This window comes from Cherax quadricarinatus, chromosome 44 (assembly GCF_038502225.1).
Source record: "Cherax quadricarinatus isolate ZL_2023a chromosome 44, ASM3850222v1, whole genome shotgun sequence".
Lineage (NCBI taxonomy): Eukaryota > Metazoa > Arthropoda > Malacostraca > Decapoda > Parastacidae > Cherax > Cherax quadricarinatus.
The window spans coordinates 23,846,254-23,872,674 of NC_091335.1; the positions used below are offsets into that span (position 1 = coordinate 23,846,254).

The 26,421-nt window shown below is 47.3% G+C and overlaps 1 protein-coding gene across 1 annotated transcript in view; it reads right to left on the reverse strand.

The window, feature by feature from the left end:
• The window catches only part of LOC128697404 (uncharacterized), a 924,312-nt gene that overhangs the window by 76,403 nt on the left and 821,488 nt on the right, over positions 1-26,421 (reverse strand). The window contains exon 12 of the mRNA XM_070094201.1: positions 22,598-22,772. Within this exon, the coding sequence (XP_069950302.1) occupies positions 22,598-22,772 (175 nt within the window). The remainder of the gene's footprint in view (positions 1-22,597; positions 22,773-26,421) is intronic.

Consider the following 26,421-nt stretch of genomic DNA (forward strand, 5'->3'; position numbering starts at 1 on the left):
GGAGTTATGTACAATTATAATATCCCCCTTTACAACCAAATTAACAGGTATACCTATGTATCCCTTAGGGATATTTAAGGTCATAATAAAAACAGTAATATAGTGACTTCTGGGTAACAGTCGTGTAATAAGGTAATTTAAGTTATTTTTTACATGAGACACGCAAGAGACGGGAAAACAATTACATCAGACGTATAGAAAGACGGAGGGTAGATTAGGCGGACGGATACACGTTAGGACGCGCGAGGACAGAAGAAAAGAGTTATTAGACGGACGGATGCGTCACGACGGACACGTTAGATGAGCCGACGCACGAGACGAGGACGTTGAATGGACGGACACATTAGGCCGGACACACAGACGGACACATTAGGCCGGACACACAGACGGACACATTAGGCCGGACACACAGACGGACACATTAGGCCGGACACACAGACGGACACATTAGGACGGACACACAGACGGACACATTAGGACGGACACACAGACGGACACATTAGGACGGACACACAGACGGACACATTAGGACGGACACACAGACGGACACATTAGGACGGACACACAGACGGACACATTAGGACGGACACACAGACGGACACATTAGGCCGGACACACAGACGGACACATTAGGACGGACACACAGACGGACACATTAGGACGGACACACAGACGGACACAGGACGGACACACAGACGGACACATTAGGACGGACACACAGACGGACACATTAGGCCGGACACACAGACGGACACATTAGGCCGGACACACAGACGGACACATTAGGACGGACACACAGACGGACACATTAGGACGGACACACAGACGGACACATTAAGACGGACACATTAGGACAGACACACAGACGGACACATTAGGACGGACACACAGACGGACACATTAGGACGGACACATTAGGCCGGACACAGACGGACACATTAGGACGGACACATTAGGACGGACACACAGACGGACACATTAGGACGGACACACAGACGGACACATTAGGACGGACACATTAGGACGGACACACAGACGGACACATTAGGACGGACACACAGACGGACACATTAGGACGGACACACAGACGGACACATTAGGACGGACACACAGACGGACACATTAGGCCGGACACACAGACGGACACATTAGGACGGACACACAGACGGACACATTAGGACGGACACATTAGGCTGGACACACAGACGGACACATTAGGACGGACACACAGACGGACACATTAGGCCGGACACACAGACGGACACATTAGGACGGACACACAGACGGACACATTAGGACGGACACACAGACGGACACATTAGGACGGACACACAGACGGACACATTAGGACGGACACACAGACGGACACATTAGGCCGGACACACAGACGGACACAGGACGGACACATTAGGACGGACACACAGACGGACACATTAGGACGGACACACAGACGGACACATTAGGACGGACACACAGACGGACACATTAGGACGGACACACAGACGGACACATTAGGCCGGACACACAGACGGACACATTAGGACGGACACATTAGGACGGACACAGACGGACACATTAGGACGGACACACAGACGGACACATTAGGACGGACACACAGACGGACACATTAGGACGGACACACAGACGGACACATTAGGCCGGACACACAGACGGACACATTAGGACGGACACACAGACGGACACATTAGGACGGACACACAGACGGACACATTAGGCCGGACACACAGACGGACACATTAGGACGGACACACAGACGGACACATTAGGACGGACACACAGACGGACACATTAGGCCGGACACACAGACGGACACATTAGGCCGGACACACAGACGGACACATTAGGACGGACACACAGACGGACACATTAGGACGGACACACAGACGGACACATTAGGACGGACACACAGACGGACACATTAGGCCGGACACACAGACGGACACATTAGGCCGGACACACAGACGGACACATTTTAGGCATCACTAAAACATTTTTTTTACATTTAATGCAACAGTTTTTCTGGACACTCGAAAAATTAGCAAAAAATATATAGAAAGAGAAATATAGAAGCTAGAAGTATCACACTTAACAGCAGAAACGTGCTTCTGGCACTTCTAGCATAAAACTATATAAAACTATATAAAACTATATAAAAACTATTTAAAACTATATAAAACTATATAAAACTATATAAAACTATATAAAAACTATGTAAAAAACTATATAAAAACTATATAAAAACTATATAAAACACTATGTAAAAAACTATATAAAAACTATATAAAACACTATGTAAAAAACTATATAAAAACTATATAAAAAACTATGTAAAAACTATATAAAAAACTATATAAAAAACTATGTAAAAAACTATATAAAAACTATATAAAAACTATATAAAAACTATATAAAAAACTATATAAAAAACTATATAAAAAACTACATAAAACTATATAAAAACTATATAAAAAACTATATAAAAACAGTATAAAAAACAATATAAAAAACTATATAAAAAACTACATAAAACTATATAAAAACTATATAAAAAACTATATAAAAAACTATATAAAAAACTATAAAAAACATAAAACTATATAAAAACTATATAAAAAACTATATAAAAACTGTATAAAAAACTATATAAAAAACTATGTAAAAACTATATAAAAACTATATAAAAAACTATATAAAAACTATATAAAAAACTATATAAAAAACTATGTAAAAACTATATAAAAACTATATAAAAAACTATATAAAAACTATATAAAAAACTATATAAAAAACTATATAAAAACTATATAAAAAACTATATAAAAAACTATATAAAAACTATATAAAAAACTATATAAAAACTATATAAAACTATATAAAAACTATATAAAAAGAGGAAAAAATAAAATCGTGAACAGATAAATACTAGAAAACAGAAAAAAATGGTTGTCACTGGAGAGAGACAGGAGCTGAGTCTTGGGGCCAGGAGCTGAGTCTTGGGGCCAGGAGCTGAGTCTTGGGGCCAGGAGCTGAGTCTGGGGGCCAGGAGCTGAGTCTTGGGGCCATGAGCTGAGTCTGGGGGCCAGGAGCTGAGTCTTGGGGCCAGGAGCTGAGTCTGGGGGCCAGGAGCTGAGTCTGGGGGCCAGGAGCTGAGTCTGGGGGCCAGGAGCTGAGTCTGGGGGCCAGGAGCTGAGTCTTGGGGCCAGGAGCTGAGTCTGGGGGCCAGGAGCTGAGTCTGGGGGCCAGGAGCTGAGTCTGGGGGCCAGGAGCTGAGTCTTGGGGCCAGGAGCTGAATCTGGGGGGCAGGAGCTGAGTCTGGGGGCCAGGAGCCGAGTCTTGGGGCCAGGAGCTGAGTCTGGGGGCCAGGAGCTGAGTCTTGGGGCCAGGAGCTGAGTCTGGGGGCCAGGAGCTGAGTCTGGGGGCCAGGAGCTGAGTCTGGGGGCCAAGAGCTGAGTCTGGGGGCCAAGAGCTGAGTCTGGGGGCCAGGAGCTGAGTCTGGGGGGCAGGAGCTGAGTCTTGGGTCCAGGAGCTGAGTCTGGGGCCAGGAGCCGAGTCTGGGGGCCAGGAGCTGAGTCTTGGGGCCAGGAGCTGAGTCTGGGGGGCCAGGAGCTGAGTCTTGGGGCCAGGAGCTGAATCTGGGGGGCAGGAGCTGAGTCTGGGGGCCAGGAGCTGAGTCTGGGGGCCAGGAGCTGAGTCTTGGGGCCATGAGCTGAGTCTGGGGGCCAGGAGCTGAGTCTGGTGGGCCAGGAGCTGAGTCTTGGGGCCAGGAGCTGAGTCTTGGGGCCAGGAGCTGAGTCTTGGGGCCAGGAGCTGAGTCTGGGGGCCAGGAGCTGAGTCTGGGGGCCAGGAGCTGAGTCTGGGGGGCAGGAGCTGAGTCTTGGGGCCAGGAGCTGAGTCTGGGGGCCAGGAGCTGAGTCTTGGGGCCAGGAGCTGAGTCTTGGGGCCAGGAGCTGAGTCTGGGGGCCAGGAGCTGAGTCTTGGGGCAGGAGCTGAGTCTGGGGGCCAGGAGCTGAGTCTGGGGGCCAGGAGCTGAGTCTGGGGGCCAGGAGCTGAGTCTGGGGGCCAGGAGCTGAGTCTGGGGGCCAGGAGCTGAGTCTGGGGGCCAGGAGCTGAGTCTGGGGGCCAGGAGCCGAGTCTTGGCCCGTGCAATTATGAATATATGAGTACACACACACACACACAGACACATACACACACACACACACATACACACAAAGACACACACACACAAAGACACACACACACACACACAGACACACACACACACAGACACACACACACACACACAAAGACACACACACACACACACAAAGACACACACACACACATACACACAGGCACAAACACACAGACACAGACACACAGACACACACAGACATACACACACAGACACAGACACAGACACACACACACACACACACACACACACACACACACACACACACACACACACACTGACAATTTATTATTTTTGTGTTTAAGGCGGAGCGGCGACGCTAATTGAAAATAACGTTGAAAATTGACGACAAATTCAATGAGAGGGAAGGTGAGGAGAGGGAAGGTGAGGAGAGGGAAGGAACGGGGGGGAGGGAAGGAACGGGGGGAGGGAAGGAACGGGGGGAGGGAAGGAACGGGGGGAGGGAAGGAACGGGGAGAGGGAAGGAACGGGGGGAGGGAAGGAACGGGGGGGAGGGAAGGAACGGGGGGAGGGAAGGAACGGGGGGAGGGAAGGAACGGGGGGAGGGAAGGAACGGGGGGAGGGAAGGAACGGGGGGAGGAAAGGTGGGGAGAGGGAAGGAACGGGGGGATAGAAGGTGGGAAGAGGGAAGGAGCGGAGGGATGGAAGGTGGGAAGAGGGAAGGAGCGAGGGGAATGGGAGGTGGGGAGAGGGAAGGAACGGGGGGAGGGAAGGTGGGGAGAGGGAAGGAACGATGGGGAGGGAAGGTGGGAAGAGGGAAGGAGCGGAGGGATGGGAGGTTGGGAGAGGGATGGAACCGGGGGGAGGGAAGGTGGGGAGAGGGAAGGAACGGGGGGATGGAAGGTGGGAAGAGGGAAGGAACGGGGGGATGGAAGGTGGGAAGAGGGAAGGAGCGGGGGGGATGGGAGGTTGGGAGAGGGAAGGAACGGGGGGGATGGGAGGTTGGGAGAGGGAAGGAACGGGGGGGAGGGAAGGTGGGGAGACGGAAGGAACGATGGGGAGGGAAGGTGGGGAGAGGGAAGGAACGGGGGGATGGAAGGTGGGTAGAGGGAAGGAACGGGGGGATGGAAGGTGGGAAGAGCGATGGAGCGGGGGGGATGGGAGGTGGGGAGAGGGAAGGATCGGGGGGATGGAAGGTGGGAAGAGGGAAGGAGCGGGGGGATGGAAGGTGAGAAGAGGGAAGGAGCGGGGGGATGGAAGGTGGGAAGAGGGAAGGAGCGGGGGGATGGGAGTTGGGGAGAGGGAAGGAACGGGGGAGAGGGAAGGAACGGGGGAGGGAAGGTGGGGAGAGGGAAGGAACGAGGGGGAGGGATGGTGGGGGGAGGGATGGTGGGGAGAGGGAAGGAACAGGGGGATGGAAGGTGGGAAGAGGGAAGGAACGGGGGGATGGAAGGTGGGAAGAGGGAAGGAGCGGGGGGGATGGGAGGTGGGAAGAGGGAAGGAGCGGGGGGATGGGAGGTGGGGAGAGGGAAGGAACGGGGGGGAGGGAAGGTGGGGAGAGGGAAGGAACGATGGGGAGGGAAGGTGGGGAGAGGGAAGGATCGGGGGGATGGAAGGTGGGCAGAGGGCAGGAACGCGGGGGAGGGAAGGTGGGAAGAGGGAAGGAGCGGGGGGATAGGAGGTGGGGAGAGGGAAGGAACGGGGGGGAGGGAAGGTGGAGAGAGGGAAGGAACGGGGGGGATGGGAGGTGGGGAGAGGGAAGGAACGGGGGGGATGGAAGGTGGGGAGAGGGAAGGAACGGGGGGATGGAAGGTGGGTAGAGGGAAGGAACGGGGGGGATTATAGGTGGGGAGAGGGAAGGAACGGGGGGATGGAAGGTGGTGAAAGGGAAGGAACGGGGGGAGGGAAGGTGGGGAGAGGGAAGAAACGGGGGGATAGGAGTTGGGGAGAGGGAAGGAACGGGGGAGAGGGAAGGAACGGGGGGAGGGAAGGAGCGGGAGGAGGGAAGGTGGGGAGAGGGAAGGAACGCGGGGATGGAAGGCGGGGAGAGGGAAGGAAAGGGGGGATGGGAGGTGGGGAGAGGGAAGGAACGGGGGGGAGGGAAGGAGGGGAGGGAAGGAACGGGGGGAGGGAAGGTGGGAAGAGGAAAGGAACGGGGGGATGGAAGGTGGCGAGAGGGAAGGAACGGGAGGAGGGACGGAACAGGGGGAGAGGAAGGAACGGGGGGAAGGAAACAACGGAGGGAATTAACGAGGGGAAGGATGAAAGGAGGGGAGGAACGGGAGAGAGGATGGGAGGGAGTGAAGGAAGGAATGGGGAGAAGGGAAATATGGTAGGAACGGGAGGGAGGGGAGAGTGGGAGGGAGGGAGGGAGGGAGAGAGAGAGAGAGAGAGAGAGAGAGAGAGAGAGAGAGAGAGAGAGAGAGAGAAAGAGCAGTAACTTCACTCTGGCTGTACCCTTCTCCAGAACATCACTTCATCTGAGATCATTTATCCCCAGGATGACTCGAGTATGGAACACATTCGTACAGCATTATGATATCAACGAGATAAAGTCAGTTGATCAAATGAAAATGCTGGCCCACAGATGGCTCCAACTTCATCCTGTTCCCTATCACTTATTCTGGAATACTGCTGTACATTAACATCCCCATTCAAGGCAGGTGAAATTGCAGAGCTAGAGAATGTACAGAGAACCTTTACTGCACGTATAAGTTCCATCAAACACCTTAACTATTAGGAGCGCCTGGAAACATTTGACTTGTACTCACTAGAGCACAGACGAGAGAGTTTTATCATAATCTACACCTGGAAGATTCTGGAGGGACTGGTCCCTAATATGCACTCAGTAATCACTCCATACGAAAGCAAAAGACTTGGCAGGCGATGCAACATACCCCCAGTGAAAAGTAGGGGCGTCACTGCTACACTAAGAGAAAAGTCAATAAGTGTCCGGGGCCCAAGACTGTTCAGCAGCCTCCCACCAGCAATAAGGGGCATTACGGGAAGACACCTGGTTGTCTTCAAGACGGAGCTGGACAGATACCTAAAGACGGTGCCGGATCAGCCGAGCTGTGGTTCGTACGTTGGATTGCGTGCGGCCAGCAGCAACAGCCTCGTTGATCAGGCCCTGATCCACCGGGAGGCCTGGTCATGGACCGGGCCGCGGGGGCGTTGATCCCCGGAATACCCTCCAGGTAGCCTCCAGGTAGGTACTTGTATGTTTCGTAACAATAAAAATGCTTTCAATTGAGCTGATGTAGGTAACAGCTCTTAGCTTGCCAATAGTGTTAGGGATCCTTAACCTGTAACTAGCTTGTCAATAAAGTTAGGGATCCTTAACCTGTAACTAGCTTGTCAATAAAGTTAGGGATCCTTAACCTAACCTTGTCAAACCCTGTGTGAAAAAACAGGGCACACAAAGTGTACCACACATCTCTGGAATAACTCAGAACAATGTAAACAGAACTGAATGCTCAGAGAACTAGCAAACTAGAAATGCTCATGAATGCTAGTGGTTCTCTTTGTGGTTAACAATACCGCATCATATCTAAACTACACGTTGTATACTATGCAAAGAAATAAAAGTTTTTGAATTCGAAATTTGAATTTGAGGATACACTTAAGGCCAGAACTCCAGGTTCAAAAGTAAACATAACAGTGCTGAATCGCGTTAGTCAACACACTTATGTGCGGCCTTGAGAACGGTGATTCAAACCCAGTAAACCTAAGCCAGTGATTGTAAGCCCACGCACTCCACCCCAGACCATGACTCGTGGACCTCCATATTCATCGGGAATTTCAAGAAGTCATTATCACCTGCCTTATTCTATAGAGGAGACTGGGCACTGGTGTCATCCTAGTGTCATTAAACACCATTGATATAGCCCAACTCCACAAATGCGGCAGCAAAGCAATTGATAAAAAGAACTATAGACCGATCACTCTAACCCGCAACATTATCGAGATTCATGGGAGAGTTTTCAGAGGCAAGATTACCAGTCACATGGAATCGCAGAAGTTGCAGTGTCTAGGTCAACATGGGTTCAGAATAGATCGCTCTTGCCTTTTGCAATTGCCGGACCATTACATGTCGATGAATACACTAAAGGCAAGCTTAATACAGATGTAGTATAAACAGACTTTACAAAAGACAGACAGGTACGACCATGGGGGAAATTGCGCACCAACTGCGGGCATAGGAATAATTAGAAACGTGGGCTGATGGATATTTAACCTCCTAACTAAAAGAACCTAAAGAATAAACAGAATCTAGTAAAAACACGAGAGTGGCGTCCCTAGAAGACAGCCACCAAGCTGTTATAAACAGTCTTCCAGTGGGCCACTGACAACAATATGATGTTTACTGATTAATATCACATATAACCTCACGGAAGAATGGACGAAATAAAAACTAGATAAACAAGATCAATTCAAATCACTCAACAGAGCACAAGTCTAAGAAAGACCTGGAAATGATACTGTCAGATCTTCACGTTCAAGCAGCACAGCAATGTCATTATTGTAGCTGCAAGGAAAATGGTAGAGTGGATAACTAGAACTTTCAAAAAGAGCGGGAAGGGGAAATATGAGGGACCTCCCAAGGCTCAGCAAGGATGGTTGTTTTATATCTGTAAATAACCTATCAGAGGGACTACAATACTGTGTGCCATTGTTTGTAAATTTAAAACAATGGGAAGAATAAGAACGTAACAGATTAGTGAGAGACTGCAGGAACACTGCCTACAAGAGCGGTAAAGTGGGTGCTAGACTTCAGTCCAAATGTCAGGTCATGAAAATTAATGGGGGGGGGGAGAGAGAGAGAGATATACAACTTGAAGGAGAATTTCCTGGAGTATACCTGGAAGGTGTTTCGGGGATCAACGCCCCTGCGACTCGGTCTGAGACCAGGCCTCGTGGTGGACCAGAGCCTGATCAACCAGGCTGTTACTGTTGGCCACACACAAACCAACATACGAACCACAGCCCAGCTGGTCAGGTGCTGACTATAGGTGCATGTCCAGTGCCTTCTTGAAGACAGCCAGGGGTCTGATCGTAATCCCACTAATGTGTGCTGGGAGGCAGTTGAACAATCTTGGGTCCCTGACACTTATTGTGTTATCTCTTAGTGTACGGCGCCCCAGTTTTTCATTGAGGGATGTTGCACTGCCTGTCCAGTCTTTTTGCTGTCTTAGGGAATGATTTTCGTATGCAGATTTGGGACTAATCCCTCTCGAAATTTTCAAGTGCATATTATCATGCATATTTCTCGCCTGCGTTCCAGGGAGTACAAATCAAGGGACTTCAACCGTTCCCAGTAATTTAGGTGCTTTATCGTACTTGTGTGTGCCGTGAAAGTTCTCTGTACATTCTCTAGGTCTACAATTTCGCCTACTTTGAAAGATGCCATTAGTGTGCAGCAATATTCCAGCCTAGAGAAAACAAGCGATTTGAAGGTAATCATGGCGCTCTTAAACATCATACCAAATATATCACCCGAGATTTACATAAACTCCACAACATCAACACTGGAGAGTAATTCTCAAATCTACAAACAGAGACCTTAGCAAAATCTCATTCAGAACTGTGTACAAAACATCAGGTCTATATAAGGAAGGTTTAACACCGATAGTCTGAACCCAAAAAGTACTGTAGTCTCGAAGGAAAACATTGGAAATGTTTGCTTTCCAATCAGTGTTTATCTTAAACATTATTCTTTTACTTTAATACGTTCATGGTTGTTTATGGCAGTCAATAAGAGTAATGAAGTATAAACTGTATAATTTTTTTTACCTGTGTCTTGTCCATGAAAAATATTAAGAATATTAATTGGCATTATTCAGGTTTCTGCATTAATTTGAAGTTAATAAAGTAAGGTGTTTATAGTGAAAAGAGAGATCTGTAATTTTATAATGCCATTTGTTTGTGGGTGCTATTATTGTAGCAGTGTGACTACTGCGATAGTCTCTTTAGGGCTACTGTAGCAGTATGACTATTGTGATAGCCTCTCAAGGGCTATTGTAGCACTATTGTGATAGCTTCTCAAGGGCTACTGTAGCACTATTGTGATAGCTTCTCAAGGGCTATTGTAGCACTGACTATTGTGAAAGCTTCTCAGGGGCTAGCATCGCTGGGAAGATGTGCTGGAGCCAGGTTGAGTTGAGTAGTATTTGTTTATTTTAGCAATATCTAGGCTATAGATAGTTTTTGGAAATTTCTTTTGTACTGTTAAGTTGGCCCTGGCACTGGACCTGGCCCTGGTATTTATGTGAAGACTATGTGAATAGTGGAGAATACAGAAATAATCGCATTTTACCAGCATGCTGGAAGCTGGCAGGAAAGTATAGCGATCCACAGACGCCATTAGTAATGTATTTTCCAGTGTTGTATAACTCTTGCGGGTCAAGCACTTAGTTTTGATTGTAATAACTTGTAAAGGTCTACTGGTGTATCGTATTTATTCAATTGTGTTGTATATATGGTTACCTGATATATATATATATATATATATATATATATATATATATATATATATATATATATATATATATATATTGTTTAAAATTGAGTTTATTTACCCTTCATGATAATCAAACCTAAAGTATTGACCATCTGTTCAACATTCTATGTAGTTTACGAAACATGGGGACAGAGTGGCTTATTTGTAAATAACTATCTGTAAATATTATTGTAACCACAAACGAGTGGTTACAATATAAAATACTGCTTGTTGGGCTAGTACACCAAACAGGGAGTACAATGAAATTAGCTCAGACACACCCACATCACCCTATGTCCTTGGACCAAGGGTAACGCACCTAGCTTGGCTGGGTGCTTGGTTCTTGTAGGATTTGGTGGTCCTGTGGGTTAGCGCGTCATGTGATTTTCGTTCACCATGAGGCGAGCCAAAACATCATGGGTTCGAGTCCTTGGCTAGTCGCAGTGTTATTGAGATTATATATATATATATATATATATATATATATATATATATATATATATATATATATATATATATACTGTATATATAATGTCGTGCCGAATAGGTAAAATTGGTCAATAAGCAAGAACTCATTTAAAATTAAGTCCTTTCTAAAATTTTCTCTTATACATTTGAAGATACATTTTTCTTCCTTGTGTATTTTCATGTCCTGAATCCAAATATCACCTTGAAAAATGCTTATTGGTTGTAGGTTTAAAGATACAAGACATGTAACATTTGATTATTTTATTATAACGTACAATATGTGTCAGTATGTTTTTAACTCTAATCCATACTTACTCTCTGCCTTTTTACTTGACCTTTATAGTGGGTGAAGAATCATCTCTTGCTAATGTCCAGCAATAGTCTGCAAGCATTCTTGTGCCCCATTTGCATCAGGAACAGGTAGCCAGTGGCGGCTCGTAGCTAAAATTAGTGCTGCTGCTGCTTCAGAAATTTTTTAGCCATTGTTTTAATATTGTCTAAAACGAAACAAGCATATATACTTCTTCTTGTTGCTAATTCCTGGCTGAGATATTTGAATATCAGGTGTTGAACGGCCTCTTTTCTTAACTGTAACTTTCTCATGGAGAAAGAACTGTGAAAACGTAAGCTGTTGAAATTCACTTACAGTCACAGAACTTATTTCTTGTGGATGCAAGGAGGCCATGATTAAATTATTTAAATTTTCTGTAAAATAAAAGAACCGAAAAAAACTATGAATTAAAATAGCTGGAAGCATGATAATCATTTAATTCTACACTATCACATTCAAGAATATGGTACATGTTTTTTAAGCACAACACACGTCACTGAGTCAAAAAGGAACACTACCTTACACTTGCATAACAGGGTCGGCACTGCGTCAGCGACAGTGCTCTCTCTACCTAGCGTGCAGCATCTTATTTCGGACATGTTCACATGCGCACAACAGCCAAACATCGAGTTGCTGGAACTGTGTAGCGCACAGTTCCATACAAGGATTGTAATTTTTCAGGTATTAGGGGGATGTCTACTGACATCAAGCTTAAAGACTATATAATGTACAAGTATAAAAAAGGAATTAAAAAAAAACTCATTATATTGGATGTTATCGATAATATCGAGTGAAAATAGTGTGCTGCAGTTCCGCAGTGCCTACACACGAGCCGCCACTGACTGGTAGACCTCCATGTGGAATTGGGCGAATAGCTGATGGAATGCTTGGATATTCAGTGGACCCTATTTTTTTCTTTGACAAGTCCTTTTGTACTGGAGGTACCATGCAGAAATAACAATTGTTGGTATGGTCTGTTGGCTCCCGCCATGTCACTGGCACAGCAAAAGGCATTCCTTTCCTCTTCAACCATTGGCGAAGGTTAGAAGCACAATTGTTGCAGCATGTGTGCGGAGCCCAGTTCTTATCCTGGTCACCAATCTTGCATCCAAAATATAGGTGATATGCTTTTTTACCCATAACAGTTATACAACACTTCTGTGATGCAAAGGTCACCTCACCACAAATGTAGCAGAAGTTGTCTGCTCTATTCACACAAGTACGAGACATCTGAAAAAAGAATACAACAAACAATTGGAAGATAAACACAATTTACTCATTAATTATAATAATACAGAGCATGACAGCTAAGCAGAAGTATTTATATCATTCAGTAAGAAAATAAAATTAATATAATATGCCTCACATACATGTCAATAGCTTGCTCAGTGAATCTTTATTACAAGTTTAAAAAGTTTTTGGCTAAGAAAATCACCTACCTTTCACTTCAAAATATAAACTTGGACATCACACCCACCTTCTATGACTGCTGGAACAATAATGAAGGTCAGTCAGACTCTGAGTGTAGTAAGAAACACACTGCCACAAGCCTGCTGGAACCTGTTGTAACACGTAGGTGTATATTGAAAAGTAAAGCTAACAAACAATTTTAACCATGATATTCATTATCAGTGACCTAAAATTAGGTGGAAATTGCTACTCTGGTCTCGGAAGCATTTTGGTTGTTGACCAATATTGTAACCACGAGCAAGTGGCATTTAATCAATAACAACACTGCGACCAGCAGGGTTGTAGGATTGTGTGGTCCAGTGGGTCAGAACATCGTGAATTTTCGCTCACCATGAGAAGGGTTTAAACATAGGTTCGATCCCCCAGCTAGTCACAGTGTTGTTATTGATTAAATACCACTTGTTCGTAGTTACAATACTATATATACTGCTTATGGAGGCCAGTACACCACACGGGGAGTAGAATGAAATTGGCTCTGAGCCACCCACACCATCACATGGCCTCGCAACTTGAAGCAAGCCTAGTTCGCTAGGCTCAAGTTGTTTGTAGGATATATATATATAATATATATATATATATATATATATATATATATATATATATATATATATATATATATATATATATATATATATATCTCCCTAGACAAGATACCTTACCCCCTTCCCCTTACCTTCATGTTATATTCGTAACAGTTAGTCTTTCTGATCCATCGATCCTCGCACTCACCCAGTGCGTTTCTTTCTTTGGTTATCCTCCCACTCCAACTTTTTCTGATAGACTTCAAACTCGTAGCATTCACGTATTCTAGTTATTTCAGGTTTTCCTTTTGGTGCTTTTTCTTTTTACCCCAGGCGTTCCTTTATTATATAACATCCTCTTGAGAATATGGTATATATCATCCCTTTCGATGGTGTCTGGAACTTGCTGACCTTTCATTTAAATTCACATTTTATATTTCCGTAATATTTATATATTTATAGTATTATCTTCATTTATGTTACTTCCTGCTTGTTGATTGGACCAGACATTTTCTATTTGGTCGTAATTTACAATGTCCTGAAGGTGGGTGAGATCAGTGAAGGTTGGAAGTGGCAGGGAAGAGGTCTGTAGGGAGGGAAGGCAAGGCCACGTCTGTGCAGGGCTGTGTCTGTGCAGGGCTGTGTCTATGCAGGGCTGTGTGCAGGGCTGTGTCTGTGCAGGGCTGTGTGCAGGGCTGTGTCTGTGCAGGGCTGTGTGCAGGTCTGTGTCTGTGCAGGGCTGTGTGCAGGGCTGTGTCTGTGCAGGGCTGTGTGCAGGTCTGTGTCTGTGCAGGGCTGTGTGCAGGTCTGTGTCTGTGCAGGTCTGTGTCTGTGTAGGGCTGTGTGCAGGGCTGTGCAGGGCTGTGTCTGTGCAGGGCTGGGTCTGAGCAGGGCTGGGTCTGTGCAGAGCCGGGTCTGTGCAGGGCCGTGTCCGTACAGCGCCGTGTCTGTACAACGCCGTGTTCGTACAGCCCCGTGCATGTGCCTGTGCCATGAGTAAGGTTGTGTCTTACATGTGTATGACATGTTGGTCAGCCAGATTTGAGTGTGTTCGACATATGACTGCTCGTGACTGCGTGGAATTCTCACCAGTATAAAATCTTTTAAGCGAGTCTTTACAGCTTAAGTTTGTTTGGAAATTCTAACAGCCATTGACTACAGAAGCATAAATCTTAAAATGCATTAGTTCAACAATAAATACAAAGATTAACAGTTTTGAAAGCTTGATTTGGGATCTTGTATATTTCACAAATAGCTGGGAGGTAATCCTATCAGAGTATAAGCTTGTTAGTAGTAATGGTAGAATTACCGTCAAAATATTAGGTAAAAAGGAACTTAGATGCAATTAATGTGGTAACCTTTGGCTCTCCAGGAGCATTGTCAAGCCGGATTAAGAGAGCTCCTGGAGAGCGAAACTTTGCCACAATAAAATATCACACAAGCTGCATGTCTCTCTTTTACCTAACAAGCTTGTTGCTAAAAAAAAAAAAGTGGTACAACAGCTTCAGTGTCAGAAAAAGCGATGGAAGGTTAGAGAGGTTCACAGACGATAACAGTAGCGGGAAAAAGGGCATTTACACGAGTTCAGAAAATCAATGAGGTATGAAGCATCATATAAACTCGAGTTTGGTGTTCCGTGGAAGTATCCAGTGATGAAAGTAGCTTACGTAAAAATAAAAGATGAAAATCTGTGAAGTAAATGTATCGTAGATGTGTCCCAGGAAGTGGAATTACGACATTTATAAAACATTCAGCAAATCTGGAAAGCACTTGACGTCTCGATTTAAAGAGTTTATATCATTTAAATCTCGGCTCTTTAATCCCAAATGTATGCGTTACGCTGAGAATATTTTGTGCTCTTGGAGTTACTGTAGCAGAGACAGAACACTCTTGCAGTTACTGTTGCAGAGACAGACTCTTGCAGTTACTGTTGCAGAGACAGAACACTCTTGCAGTTACTGTTGCAGAGACAGAACACTCTTGCAGTTACTGTTGCAGAGACAGAGCATAAAGTTACTGTTGCAAAGACAGAACACTCTTGCCGTTACTGTTGCAAAGAACACTCTTGCAGTTACTGCTGCAGAGACAGAACATGCAGTTACTGTTGCAAAGACAGAACACTCTTGCAGTTACTGTTGCAAAGAACACTCTTGCAGTTACTGTTGCAAAGACAGAACACTCTTGCAGTTACTGTTGCAGAGACAAAGCACACTTGCAGTTACTGTTGCAGAGACAAAACACTCTTGCAGTTACTGTTGCAGAGACAGAGTACCCGCAGTTACTGTTGCAGAGACAAAACACTCTTGCAGTTACTGTTGCAGAGACAAAGCACACTTGCAGTTACTGTTGCAGAGACAGAGTACCCGCAGTTACTGTTGCAGAGACAAAACACTCTTGCAGTTACTGTTGCAGAGACAGAGTACCCGCAGTTACTGTTGCAGAGACAGAACACTCTTGCAGTTACTGTTGCAGAGACAGAACACTCTTGCAGTTACTGTTGCAGAGACAGAACACTCTTGCAGTTACTGTTGCAGAGACAAAACACTCTTGCAGTTACTGTTGCAGAGACAGAACACTCTTGCAGTTACTGTTGCAGAGACAGAACACTCTTGCAGTTACTGTTGCAGAGACAGAACACTCTTGCAGTTACTGTTGCAGAGACAGAACACTCTTGCAGTTACTGTTGCAGAGACAGAACACTCTTGCAGTTACTGTTGCAGAGACAGAACACTCTTGCAGTTACTGTTGCAGAGACAGAACACTCTTGCAGTTACTGTTGCAGAGACAGAACACTCTTGCAGTTACTGTTGCAGAGACAGAACACTCTTGCAGTTACTGTTGCAGAGACAGAACACTCTTGCAGTTACTGTTGCAGAGACAGAACACTCTTGCAGTTACTGTTGCAGAGACAGAACACTCTTGCAGTTACTGTTGCAGAGACAGAACACTCTTGCAGTTACTGTTGCAGAGACAGAACACTCTTGCAGTTACTGTTGCAGAGACAGAACACTCTTGCAGTTACTGTTGCAGAGACAGAACACTCTTGCAGTTACTGTTGCAGAGACAGAACACTCTTGCAGTTACTGTTGCAGAGACAGAACACTCTTGCAGTTACTGTTGCAGAGACAGAACACTCTTGCAGTTACTGTTGCAGAGACAGAACACTCTTGCAGTTACTGTTGCAGAGACAGAACACTCTTGCAGTTACTGTTGCAGAGACAGAACACTCTTGCAGTTACTGTTGCAGAGACAGAACACTCTTGCAGTTACTGTTGCAGAGACAGAACACTCTTGCAGTTACTGTTGCAGAGACAGAACACTCTTGCAGTTACTGTTGCAGAGACAGAACACTCTTGCAGTTACTGTTGCAGAGACAGAACACTCTTGCAGTTACTGTTGCAGAGACAGAACACTCTTGCAGTTACTGTTGCAGAGACAGAACACTCTTGCAGTTACTGTTGCAGAGACAGAACACTCTTGCAGTTACTGTTGCAGAGACAGAACACTCTTGCAGTTACTGTTGCAGAGACAGAACACTCTTGCAGTTACTGTTGCAGAGACAGAACACTCTTGCAGTTACTGTTGCAGAGACAGAACACTCTTGCAGTTACTGTTGCAGAGACAGAACACTCTTGCAGTTACTGTTGCAGAGACAGAACACTCTTGCAGTTACTGTTGCAGAGACAGAACACTCTTGCAGTTACTGTTGCAGAGACAGAACACTCTTGCAGTTACTGTTGCAGAGACAGAACACTCTTGCAGTTACTGTTGCAGAGACAGAACACTCTTGCAGTTACTGTTGCAGAGACAGAACACTCTTGCAGTTACTGTTGCAGAGACAGAACACTCTTGCAGTTACTGTTGCAGAGACAGAACACTCTTGCAGTTACTGTTGCAGAGACAAAACACTCTTGCAGTTACTGTTGCAGAGACAGAACACTCTTGCAGTTACTGTTGCAGAGACAAAACACTCTTGCAGTTACTGTTGCAGAGACAAAACACTCTTGCAGTTACTGTTGCAGAGACAAAACACTCTTGCAGTTACTGTTGCAGAGACAAAACACTCTTGCAGTTACTGTTGCAGAGACAGAACACTCTTGCAGTTACTGTTGCAGAGACAAAACACTCTTGCAGTTACTGTTGCAGAGACAGAACACTCTTGCAGTACTCAAGGAAGAATATTGAAAAGCTCATGCTGAGATCAACCGTGTTAGAGTTGACTAAACAGTTTAGTTGTGAGGGCAGCGCAAACTCGCTTCTCAGAGAAGAAAACCGAACTTAAGATAAGATTTCGTTCGGATTTTTAACCCCGGAGGGTTAGCCACCCAGGATAACCCAAGAAAGTCAGTGCGTCATCGAGGACTGTAACTTATTTCCATTGGGGTCCTTAATCTTGTCCCCCAGGATGCGACCCACACCAGTCGACTAACACCCAGGTACCTATTTGCTGCTAGGTGAACAGGACAACAGGTGTAAGGAAACGTGTCGAATGTTTCCACCCGCCGGGAATCGAACCCGGGCCCTCCATGTGTGAAGTGGGAGCTTTAGCCACCAGGCCACTGGGCCACCTACTTAAATAACTTTTTGATTTGTCTGGCAGTAGTAAAGCCTAAAGCACATCTTAAACAGTAGTTAACACACTATTATTCTGTTGTTGCTATTTTACTGTTATTGTTACATGTTAACAATCTCAGTGTTTCTGCTCTTGTGATTTACGCCACGAATATATCCATCGTTGGAGTATTATTTCCTACACATTATATGGGGGAGGGTGATGGGGAGAGTGATGGGGAGAGTGATGGGGAGGGTGATGGGGAGGATGATGGGGAGGGTGATGGGGAGGGTGATGGATGGGGATGATGGGGTGATGAGAGGGTGATGAGGGAGGGTGCTGTGGATTGGGATGTGGAGGTTGATGGGGGATGGTGATGTAGAGGGTGATGGGGTGGGTGATGGGGGAGTGACGAGGGTGATGGAGGCCCAATAATGTGATCAATGACACATTTGGGAATCTTTATTCCCAGAATTCAAAAGATTCGCAAATGCTGCACAAGTGTGCCAATTACCAATTGTCGGTTTTCTGGACCATTTATACCCGTCCAACAGTGTCTGGTCTCCCCTGCTGTGTGCTGCCTGCAGGGTGGTGCGGCTTGTGTATGCTGCCTGCAGGGTGGTGCGACCTGTGTGTGCTGCCTGCCGGGTGGTGCGGCCTGTGTGTGCTGCCTGCCGGGTGGTGCGGCCTGTGTGTGCTGCCTGCCGGGTGGTGCGGCCTGTGTGTGCTGCCTGCCGGGTGGTGCGGCCTGTGTGTGCTGTCTGCAGGGTGGTGCGGCCTGTGTGTGCTGCCTGCCGGGTGGTGCGGCCTGTGTGTGCTGCCTGCCGGGTGGTGCGGCCTGTGTGTGCTGTCTGCAGGGTGGTGCGGCCTGTGTGTGCTGCCTGCCGGGTGGTGCGGCCTGTGTGTGCTGCCTGCCGGGTGGTGCGGCCTGTGTGTGCTGTCTGCAGGGTGGTGCGGCCTGTGTGTGCTGCCTGCCGGGTGGTGCGGCCTGTGTGTGCTGCCTGCCGGGTGGTGCGGCCTGTGTGTGCTGTCTGCAGGGTGGTGCGGCCTGTGTGTGCTGCCTGCCGGGTGGTGCGGCCTGTGTGTGCTGCCTGCAGGGTGGTGCGGCCTGTGTGTGCTGCCTGCAGGGTGGTGCGGCCTGTGTGTGCTGCCTGCCGGGTGGTGCGGCCTGTGTGTGCTGCCTGCCGGGTGGTGCGGCCTGTGTGTGCTGCCTGCAGGGTGGTGCGGCCTGTGTGTGCTGCCTGCCGGGTGGTGCGGCCTGTGTGTGCTGCCTGCCGGGTGGTGCGGCCTGTGTGTGCTGCCTGCCGGGTGGTGCGACCTGTGTGTGCTGCCTGCCGGGTGGTGCGGCCTGTGTGTGCTGCCTGCAGGGTGGTGCGGCCTGTGTGTGCTGCCTGCCGGGTGGTGCGACCTGTGTGTGCTGCCTGCCGGGTGGTGCGGCCTGTGTGTGCTGCCTGCAGGGTGGTGCGGCCTGTGTGTGCTGCCTGCCGGGTGGTGCGACCTGTGTGTGCTGCCTGCCGGGTGGTGCGGCCTGTGTGTGCTGCCTGCAGGGTGGTGCGGCCTGTGTGTGCTGCCTGCAGGGTGGTGCGACCTGTGTGTGCTGCCTGCCGGGCGGTGCGGCCTGTGTGTGCTGCCTGCAGGGTGGTGCGGCCTGTGTGTGCTGCCTGCAGGGTGGTGCGACCTGTGTGTGCTGCCTGCAGGGTGGTGCGACCTGTGTGTGCTGCCTGCAGGGTGGTGCGACCTGTGTGTGCTGCCTGCAGGGTGGTGCGACCTGTGTGTGCTGCGACCTGTGTGTGCTGCCTGCAGGGTGGTGCGACCTGTGTGTGCTGCCTGCAGGGTGGTGCGGCCTGTGTGTGCTGCCTGCAGGGTGGTGCGGCCTGTGTGTGCTGCCTGCAGGGTGGTGCGACCTGTGTGTGCTGCCTGCAGGGTGGTGCGGCCTGTGTGTGCTGCCTGCAGGGTGGTGCGGCCTGTGCACAAGGGAGGGAGGTAGAGAGGCAGAGAGAGAGAGAGAGAGAGAGAGAGAGAGAGAGGTAGAGAGAGGTAGAGAGGTAGAGAGAGGTAGAGAGGTAGACAGAGAGAGGTAGAGAGAGAGAGGTAGAGAGAGAGAGAGGTAGAGAGGTAGAGAGAGAGAGGTAGAGAGGTAGAGAGAGAGAGGTAGAGAGAGGTAGAGAGAGGTAGAGAGAGGTAGAGAGAGGTAGAGAGGTAGAGAGAGAGAGGTAGAGAGGTGTAGAGAGAGGTAGAGAGAGAGGTAGAGAGAGAGGTAGAGAGAGAGAGGTAGAGAGAGAGAGGTAGAGAGAGAGAGGTAGAGAGAGAGAGGTAGAGAGAGAAGTAGAGAGGTAGAGAGAGAAGTAGAGAGGTAGAGACTGTAGTGGTGTGGTGTGGATGTTTGTGGTACTGTTTTGCTTAGTGAGTCTGATGACTTGATTGGTTTGTGTGTCTTAGTGAAGGGGAGGGGGTGATGGAAGGGTAGGGGTGATAGAAGGAAAGGGGTGATAGAAGGTAAGGGGAATGGAAGGGAAGGGGTGATGGAAGGGAAGAAGGGACGGAAAGGGTTGTGTGCTAGCTGGGTGACAGGAGTGGAGTGGATGGTTGAGAGGGGAGGAGTGGATATTAGGTCCAGCAGACTGTGAGGTGGTATGACTGGTATTTGGCAGGGGGGGAGGGAAGAAGTTGCAAGTTGGCGGTGAGGGGAAAAAGTGAGGGGTAAGAATGGGGGCAAGGGAGAGATTAATTCCCCTTAAAGTGCTGGTCCACTTACTACACACTGACTTACTGCACTGTCATCTCACTTTTCCTGTTTCCTGACAAACCTAACCTAATCTAACCTACTCTAACCTAACCTTGCCTAACCTAATTTAACCTTACTTAACCTAACCTAACGTTACCTTACCTAACCTAACCTAACCTTACCTAACGTTACCTTACATAACCTAACCTTACCTAACGTTACCTTACCTAACGTTACCTTACCCAACCTAACCTAACCTTACCTAACGTTACCTTACCTAACCTAACCTTACCTAACGTTACCTTACCTAACCTAACCTAACCTTACCTAACGTTACCTTACCTAACCTAACCTTACCTAACGTTACCTTACCTAACCTAACCTAACCTTACCTAACGTTACCTTACCTAACGTTACCTTACCCAACCTAACCTAACCTTACCTAACGTTACCTTACCTAACCTAACCTTACCTAACGTTACCTTACCTAACCTAACCTAACCTTGTATGTAAAGTAAAAGGACACAAGTGCAACTAATGTGACATTTATTGTGGCAACGTTTCGCTCTCCAGGAGCTTTATCAAGCCATTACAAACAATACATGGACACAGAGGGTATATAAAGGCTCAGAGTGAGGTGAATACTAGTGAGGTACCATTTCGATGTTCACTAGTGGTAGTAGTAGTAGTAGTAGTGGTAGTGACAAAAGTAATACAATATGGTAGAGCAATTAATTCGTACATGAGTAAAAGGATATAAAAGCTATTACTTGGGTAACATAAAAATAGGTTGGACAAATATAAACTGGAATGAGGCAGCTTGTTTCAGTGTTCACTCTCTGTGCTTTGTGTAGTATAACAGGAGAGACTATGTGATGGCAGGGTTTACAGTTTTCAGGAGGATTCTTGCTAAGACTTCGGAGATGGTGAAGCTGCCGTTGTTTTGTTTAATTGTATTCGAAACAGCGATCAGTGCTGATTCAAGGCACTTGCGTGTGCGGAAATTAGTTTCTTTTATCACTAATTGGGCGTCTCTGAATTTCATAAGATGATTGGTGGAATTTCGGTGTTGTACACAGGCGTTGTTTAAGTTGTCGTTCCTACATGCGTATATGTGTTCATTGAGGCGGGTGTCGAGGTTTCTTGCTGTTTCACCTACGTAGATCTTGTCACAGCCTCCACAGGGTATAGTGTAAACTCCTGCATTGACTGGTTCGTGGTGCTTGGGTTTTGTCCTGGTTAGATCCTTTATTGAAGTGGTAGAAGCGATGGTGACTCTGGTGTTAGCTTGTGAAAGTAACCTAACCTTACCTAACGTTACCTTACCTAACCTAACCTGTATCAGCGACCACACTGTGCTGCGTCACCTTGCAATACTCTGCACTAAACATTTTCTTCCTTGCCTTTAATCATTTATATCATTTATTATTGACAATTAAGCGGTTATTTATTGAATGAATGTTTGTATGTAAGTTCACTATTTTTCACAGTGGTTGTTTTGAGTACTCACCTAGTTGAGGTTGAAGGGGTCGAGTCCTAGCTCCTGGCCCCATGAGTATGTGTCTGCACATATTTGTATGTTACGGATCAGGTCGCGGGGCGTTGACCCCCCGCTCCCCCCTCCAGGTATGTGTATATATGTATATGTATGCAATTAGATCACGGTAAACAGGTGATATCCCAATATGCAAAACAACCACTGTGAAAAAAATAGTGAAATTTCATGATTTTTCACATTATCAAGGAACTGATGTGAAAAATCACGAAAATTCTTGGAATTTCACTAGTTTTTCAGAGTGGTTGTTCTGCATGTATGTGTACGTATGAATGTATGTGCATGTATGTGTATGCATGTATGAGTGTGTACGTACTAACCCGGGCTGGAGGGTCTAGAGGTGTAAGCAGAGACCACTATGGGCTGGGAGGTGACAGGACCATGAGTGACATACACCTTGATCTGATAGCTGGTACCAGCGTCCAGACCACTGACGTTGAAGTTGGGACGTGTAGACGTGACGTTGGCGAACAGCGTCCTGTTGTCGAAGTATACCTATGAGAAAAGGAGACAAGGGTGAGAATGTTGGCATACTTGTAAGGGAGGAGACAAGGGTGAGAATGTTGGCATACCTGTAAGGGAGGAGACAAGGGTGAGAATGTTGGTATATCAGTCTAAAGAACAGTTACACTGTGGAACAAAAGTTCTGTTTCCCTGTTATATTCCATCACACAGGATGGGTTACATACGTAGTGTTAAAATGTGTCAGCCTGAGCTGGCAGACTTCAGTAGTGTCAGCCTGAGCTGGCAGACTTCAGTAGTGTCAGCCTGAGCTGGCAGACTTCAGTAGTGTCAGTCTGAGCTGGCAGACTTCAGTAGTGTCAGCCTGAGCTGGCAGACTTCAGTAGTGTCAGTCTGAGCTGGCAGACTTCAGTAGTGTCAGCCTGAGCTGGCAGACTTCAGTAGTGTCAGCCTGAGCTGGCAGACTTCAGTAGTGTCAGTCTGAGTTGGCAGACTTCAGTAGTGTCAGCCTGAGCTGGCAGACTTCAGTAGTGTCAGCCTGAGCTGGCAGACTTCAGTAGTGTCAGCCTGAGCTGGCAGACTTCAGTAGTGTCAGTCTGAGCTGGCAGACTTCAGTAGTGTCAGCCTGAGCTGGCAGACTTCAGTAGTGTCAGCCTGAGCTGGCAGACTTCAGTAGTGTCAGTCTGAGCTGGCAGACTTCAGTAGTGTCAGCCTGGGCTGGCAGACTTCAGTAGTGTCAGCCTGAGCTGGCAGACTTCAGTAGTGTCAGTCTAAGCTGGCAGACTTCAGTAGTGTCAGTCTGAGCTGGCAGACTTCAGTAGTGTCAGTCTAAGCTGGCAGACTTCAGTAGTGTCAGTCTGAGCTGGCAGACTTCAGTAGTGTCAGTCTGAGCTGGCAGACTTCAGTAGTGTCAGTCTAAGCTGGCAGACTTCAGTAGTGTCAGTCTGAGCTGGCAGACTTCAGTAGTGTCAGTCTAAGCTGGCAGACTTCAGTAGTGTCAGTCTAAGCTGGCAGACTTCAGTAGTGTCAGTCTAAGCTGGCAGACTTCAGTAGTGTCAGTCTGAGCTGGCAGACTTCAGTAGTGTCAGTCTGAGCTGGCAGACTTCAGTAGTGTCAGTCTGAGCTGGCAGACTTCAGTAGTGTCAGTCTGAGCTGGCAGACTTCAGTAGTGTCAGCCTGAGCTGGCAGACTTCAGTAGTGTCAGTCTGAGCTGGCAGACTTCAGTAGTGTCAGTCTAAGCTGGCAGACTTCAGTAGTGTCAGTCTAAGCTGGCAGACTTCAGTAGTGTCAGTCTGAGCTGGCAGACTTCAGTAGTGTCAGTCTGAGCTGGCAGACTTCAGTAGTGTCAGTCTAAGCTGGCAGACTTCAGTAGTGTCAGTCTAAGCTGGCAGACTTCAGTAGTGTCAGTCTGGGCTGGCAGACTTCAGTAGTGTCAGTCTAAGCTGGCAGACTTCAGTAGTGTCAGTCTGAGCTGGCAGACTTCAGTAGTGTCAGTCTAAGCTGGCAGACTTCAGTAGTGTCAGTCTGAGCTGGCAGACTTCAGTAGTGTCAGTCTAAGCTGGCAGACTTCAGTAGTGTCAGTCTGAGCTGGCAGACTTCAGTAGTGTCAGTCTAAGCTGGCAGACTTCAGTAGTGTCAGTCTAAGCTGGCAGACTTCAGTAGTGTCAGTCTAAGCTGGCAGACTTCAGTAGTGTCAGTCTTGGCTGGCAGACTTCAGTAGTGTCAGTCTAAGCTGGCAGACTTCAGTAGTGTCAGTCTGGGCTGGCAGACTTCAGTAGTGTCAGTCTAAGCTGGCAGACTTCAGTAGTGTCAGTCTGAGCTGGCAGACTTCAGTAGTGTCAGTCTAAGCTGGCAGACTTCAGTAGTGTCAGTCTGAGCTGGCAGACTTCAGTAGTGTCAGTCTAAGCTGGCAGACTTCAGTAGTGTCAGTCTAAGCTGGCAGACTTCAGTAGTGTCAGTCTAAGCTGGCAGACTTCAGTAGTGTCAGTCTGAGCTGGCAGACTTCAGTAGTGTCAGTCTAAGCTGGCAGACTTCAGTAGTGTCAGTCTAAGCTGGCAGACTTCAGTAGTGTCAGTCTGAGCTGGCAGACTTCAGTAGTGTCAGTCTAAGCTGGCAGACTTCAGTAGTGTCAGTCTAAGCTGGCAGACTTCAGTAGTGTCAGTCTAAGCTGGCAGACTTCAGTAGTGTCAGTCTGGGCTGGCAGACTTCAGTAGTGTCAGTCTGAGCTGGCAGACTTCAGTAGTGTCAGTCTAAGCTGGCAGACTTCAGTAGTGTCAGTCTGAGCTGGCAGACTTCAGTAGTGTCAGTCTAAGCTGGCAGACTTCAGTAGTGTCAGTCTAAGCTGGCAGACTTCAGTAGTGTCAGTCTGAGCTGGCAGACTTCAGTAGTGTCAGTCTAAGCTGGCAGACTTCAGTAGTGTCAGTCTGAGCTGGCAGACTTCAGTAGTGTCAGTCTAAGCTGGCAGACTTCAGTAGTGTCAGTCTAAGCTGGCAGACTTCAGTAGTGTCAGTCTAAGCTGGCAGACTTCAGTAGTGTCAGTCTGGGCTGGCAGACTTCAGTAGTGTCAGTCTAAGCTGGCAGACTTCAGTAGTGTCAGTCTGGGCTGGCAGACTTCAGTAGTGTCAGTCTAAGCTGGCAGACTTCAGTAGTGTCAGTCTGAGCTGGCAGACTTCAGTAGTGTCAGTCTAAGCTGGCAGACTTCAGTAGTGTCAGTCTGAGCTGGCAGACTTCAGTAGTGTCAGTCTAAGCTGGCAGACTTCAGTAGTGTCAGTCTAAGCTGGCAGACTTCAGTAGTGTCAGTCTAAGCTGGCAGACTTCAGTAGTGTCAGTCTGAGCTGGCAGACTTCAGTAGTGTCAGTCTAAGCTGGCAGACTTCAGTAGTGTCAGTCTAAGCTGGCAGACTTCAGTAGTGTCAGTCTGAGCTGGCAGACTTCAGTAGTGTCAGTCTAAGCTGGCAGACTTCAGTAGTGTCAGTCTAAGCTGGCAGACTTCAGTAGTGTCAGTCTAAGCTGGCAGACTTCAGTAGTGTCAGTCTGGGCTGGCAGACTTCAGTAGTGTCAGTCTGAGCTGGCAGACTTCAGTAGTGTCAGTCTAAGCTGGCAGACTTCAGTAGTGTCAGTCTGGGCTGGCAGACTTCAGTAGTGTCAGTCTAAGCTGGCAGACTTCAGTAGTGTCAGTCTGGGCTGGCAGACTTCAGTAGTGTCAGTCTAAGCTGGCAGACTTCAGTAGTGTCAGTCTAAGCTGGCAGACTTCAGTAGTGTCAGTCTAAGCTGGCAGACTTCAGTAAGACAATAAGGATATGGTCAAGTATTCCAGTAAGGGATCATCAGCTACGACAACATCAAAGGTTTACCTTCCAGCAGAGCTGCTGTTACTGTCACTTGGGAATTACCATCTCTCAGGATGACCCATCACGTACACACCAGACATGAAATTTTTATGAAGATATCTCTATCATCCCAGAGCGGAGACATGATAAATTATACACAGGAGACAGATGTAAAAGAGAGGGGAAGCGCAGAGAAGTCTAAAGTCATAATATCTGGCTATACATGTACATTTTAACAGACTACAATTTGTTATATTATTTTCATAATATAAAAAATGGATATATTACATCAACAATGGGCTGCTGCTACGTTGATGAATAGATGAATACACAAAATTACCAACAGACATATAT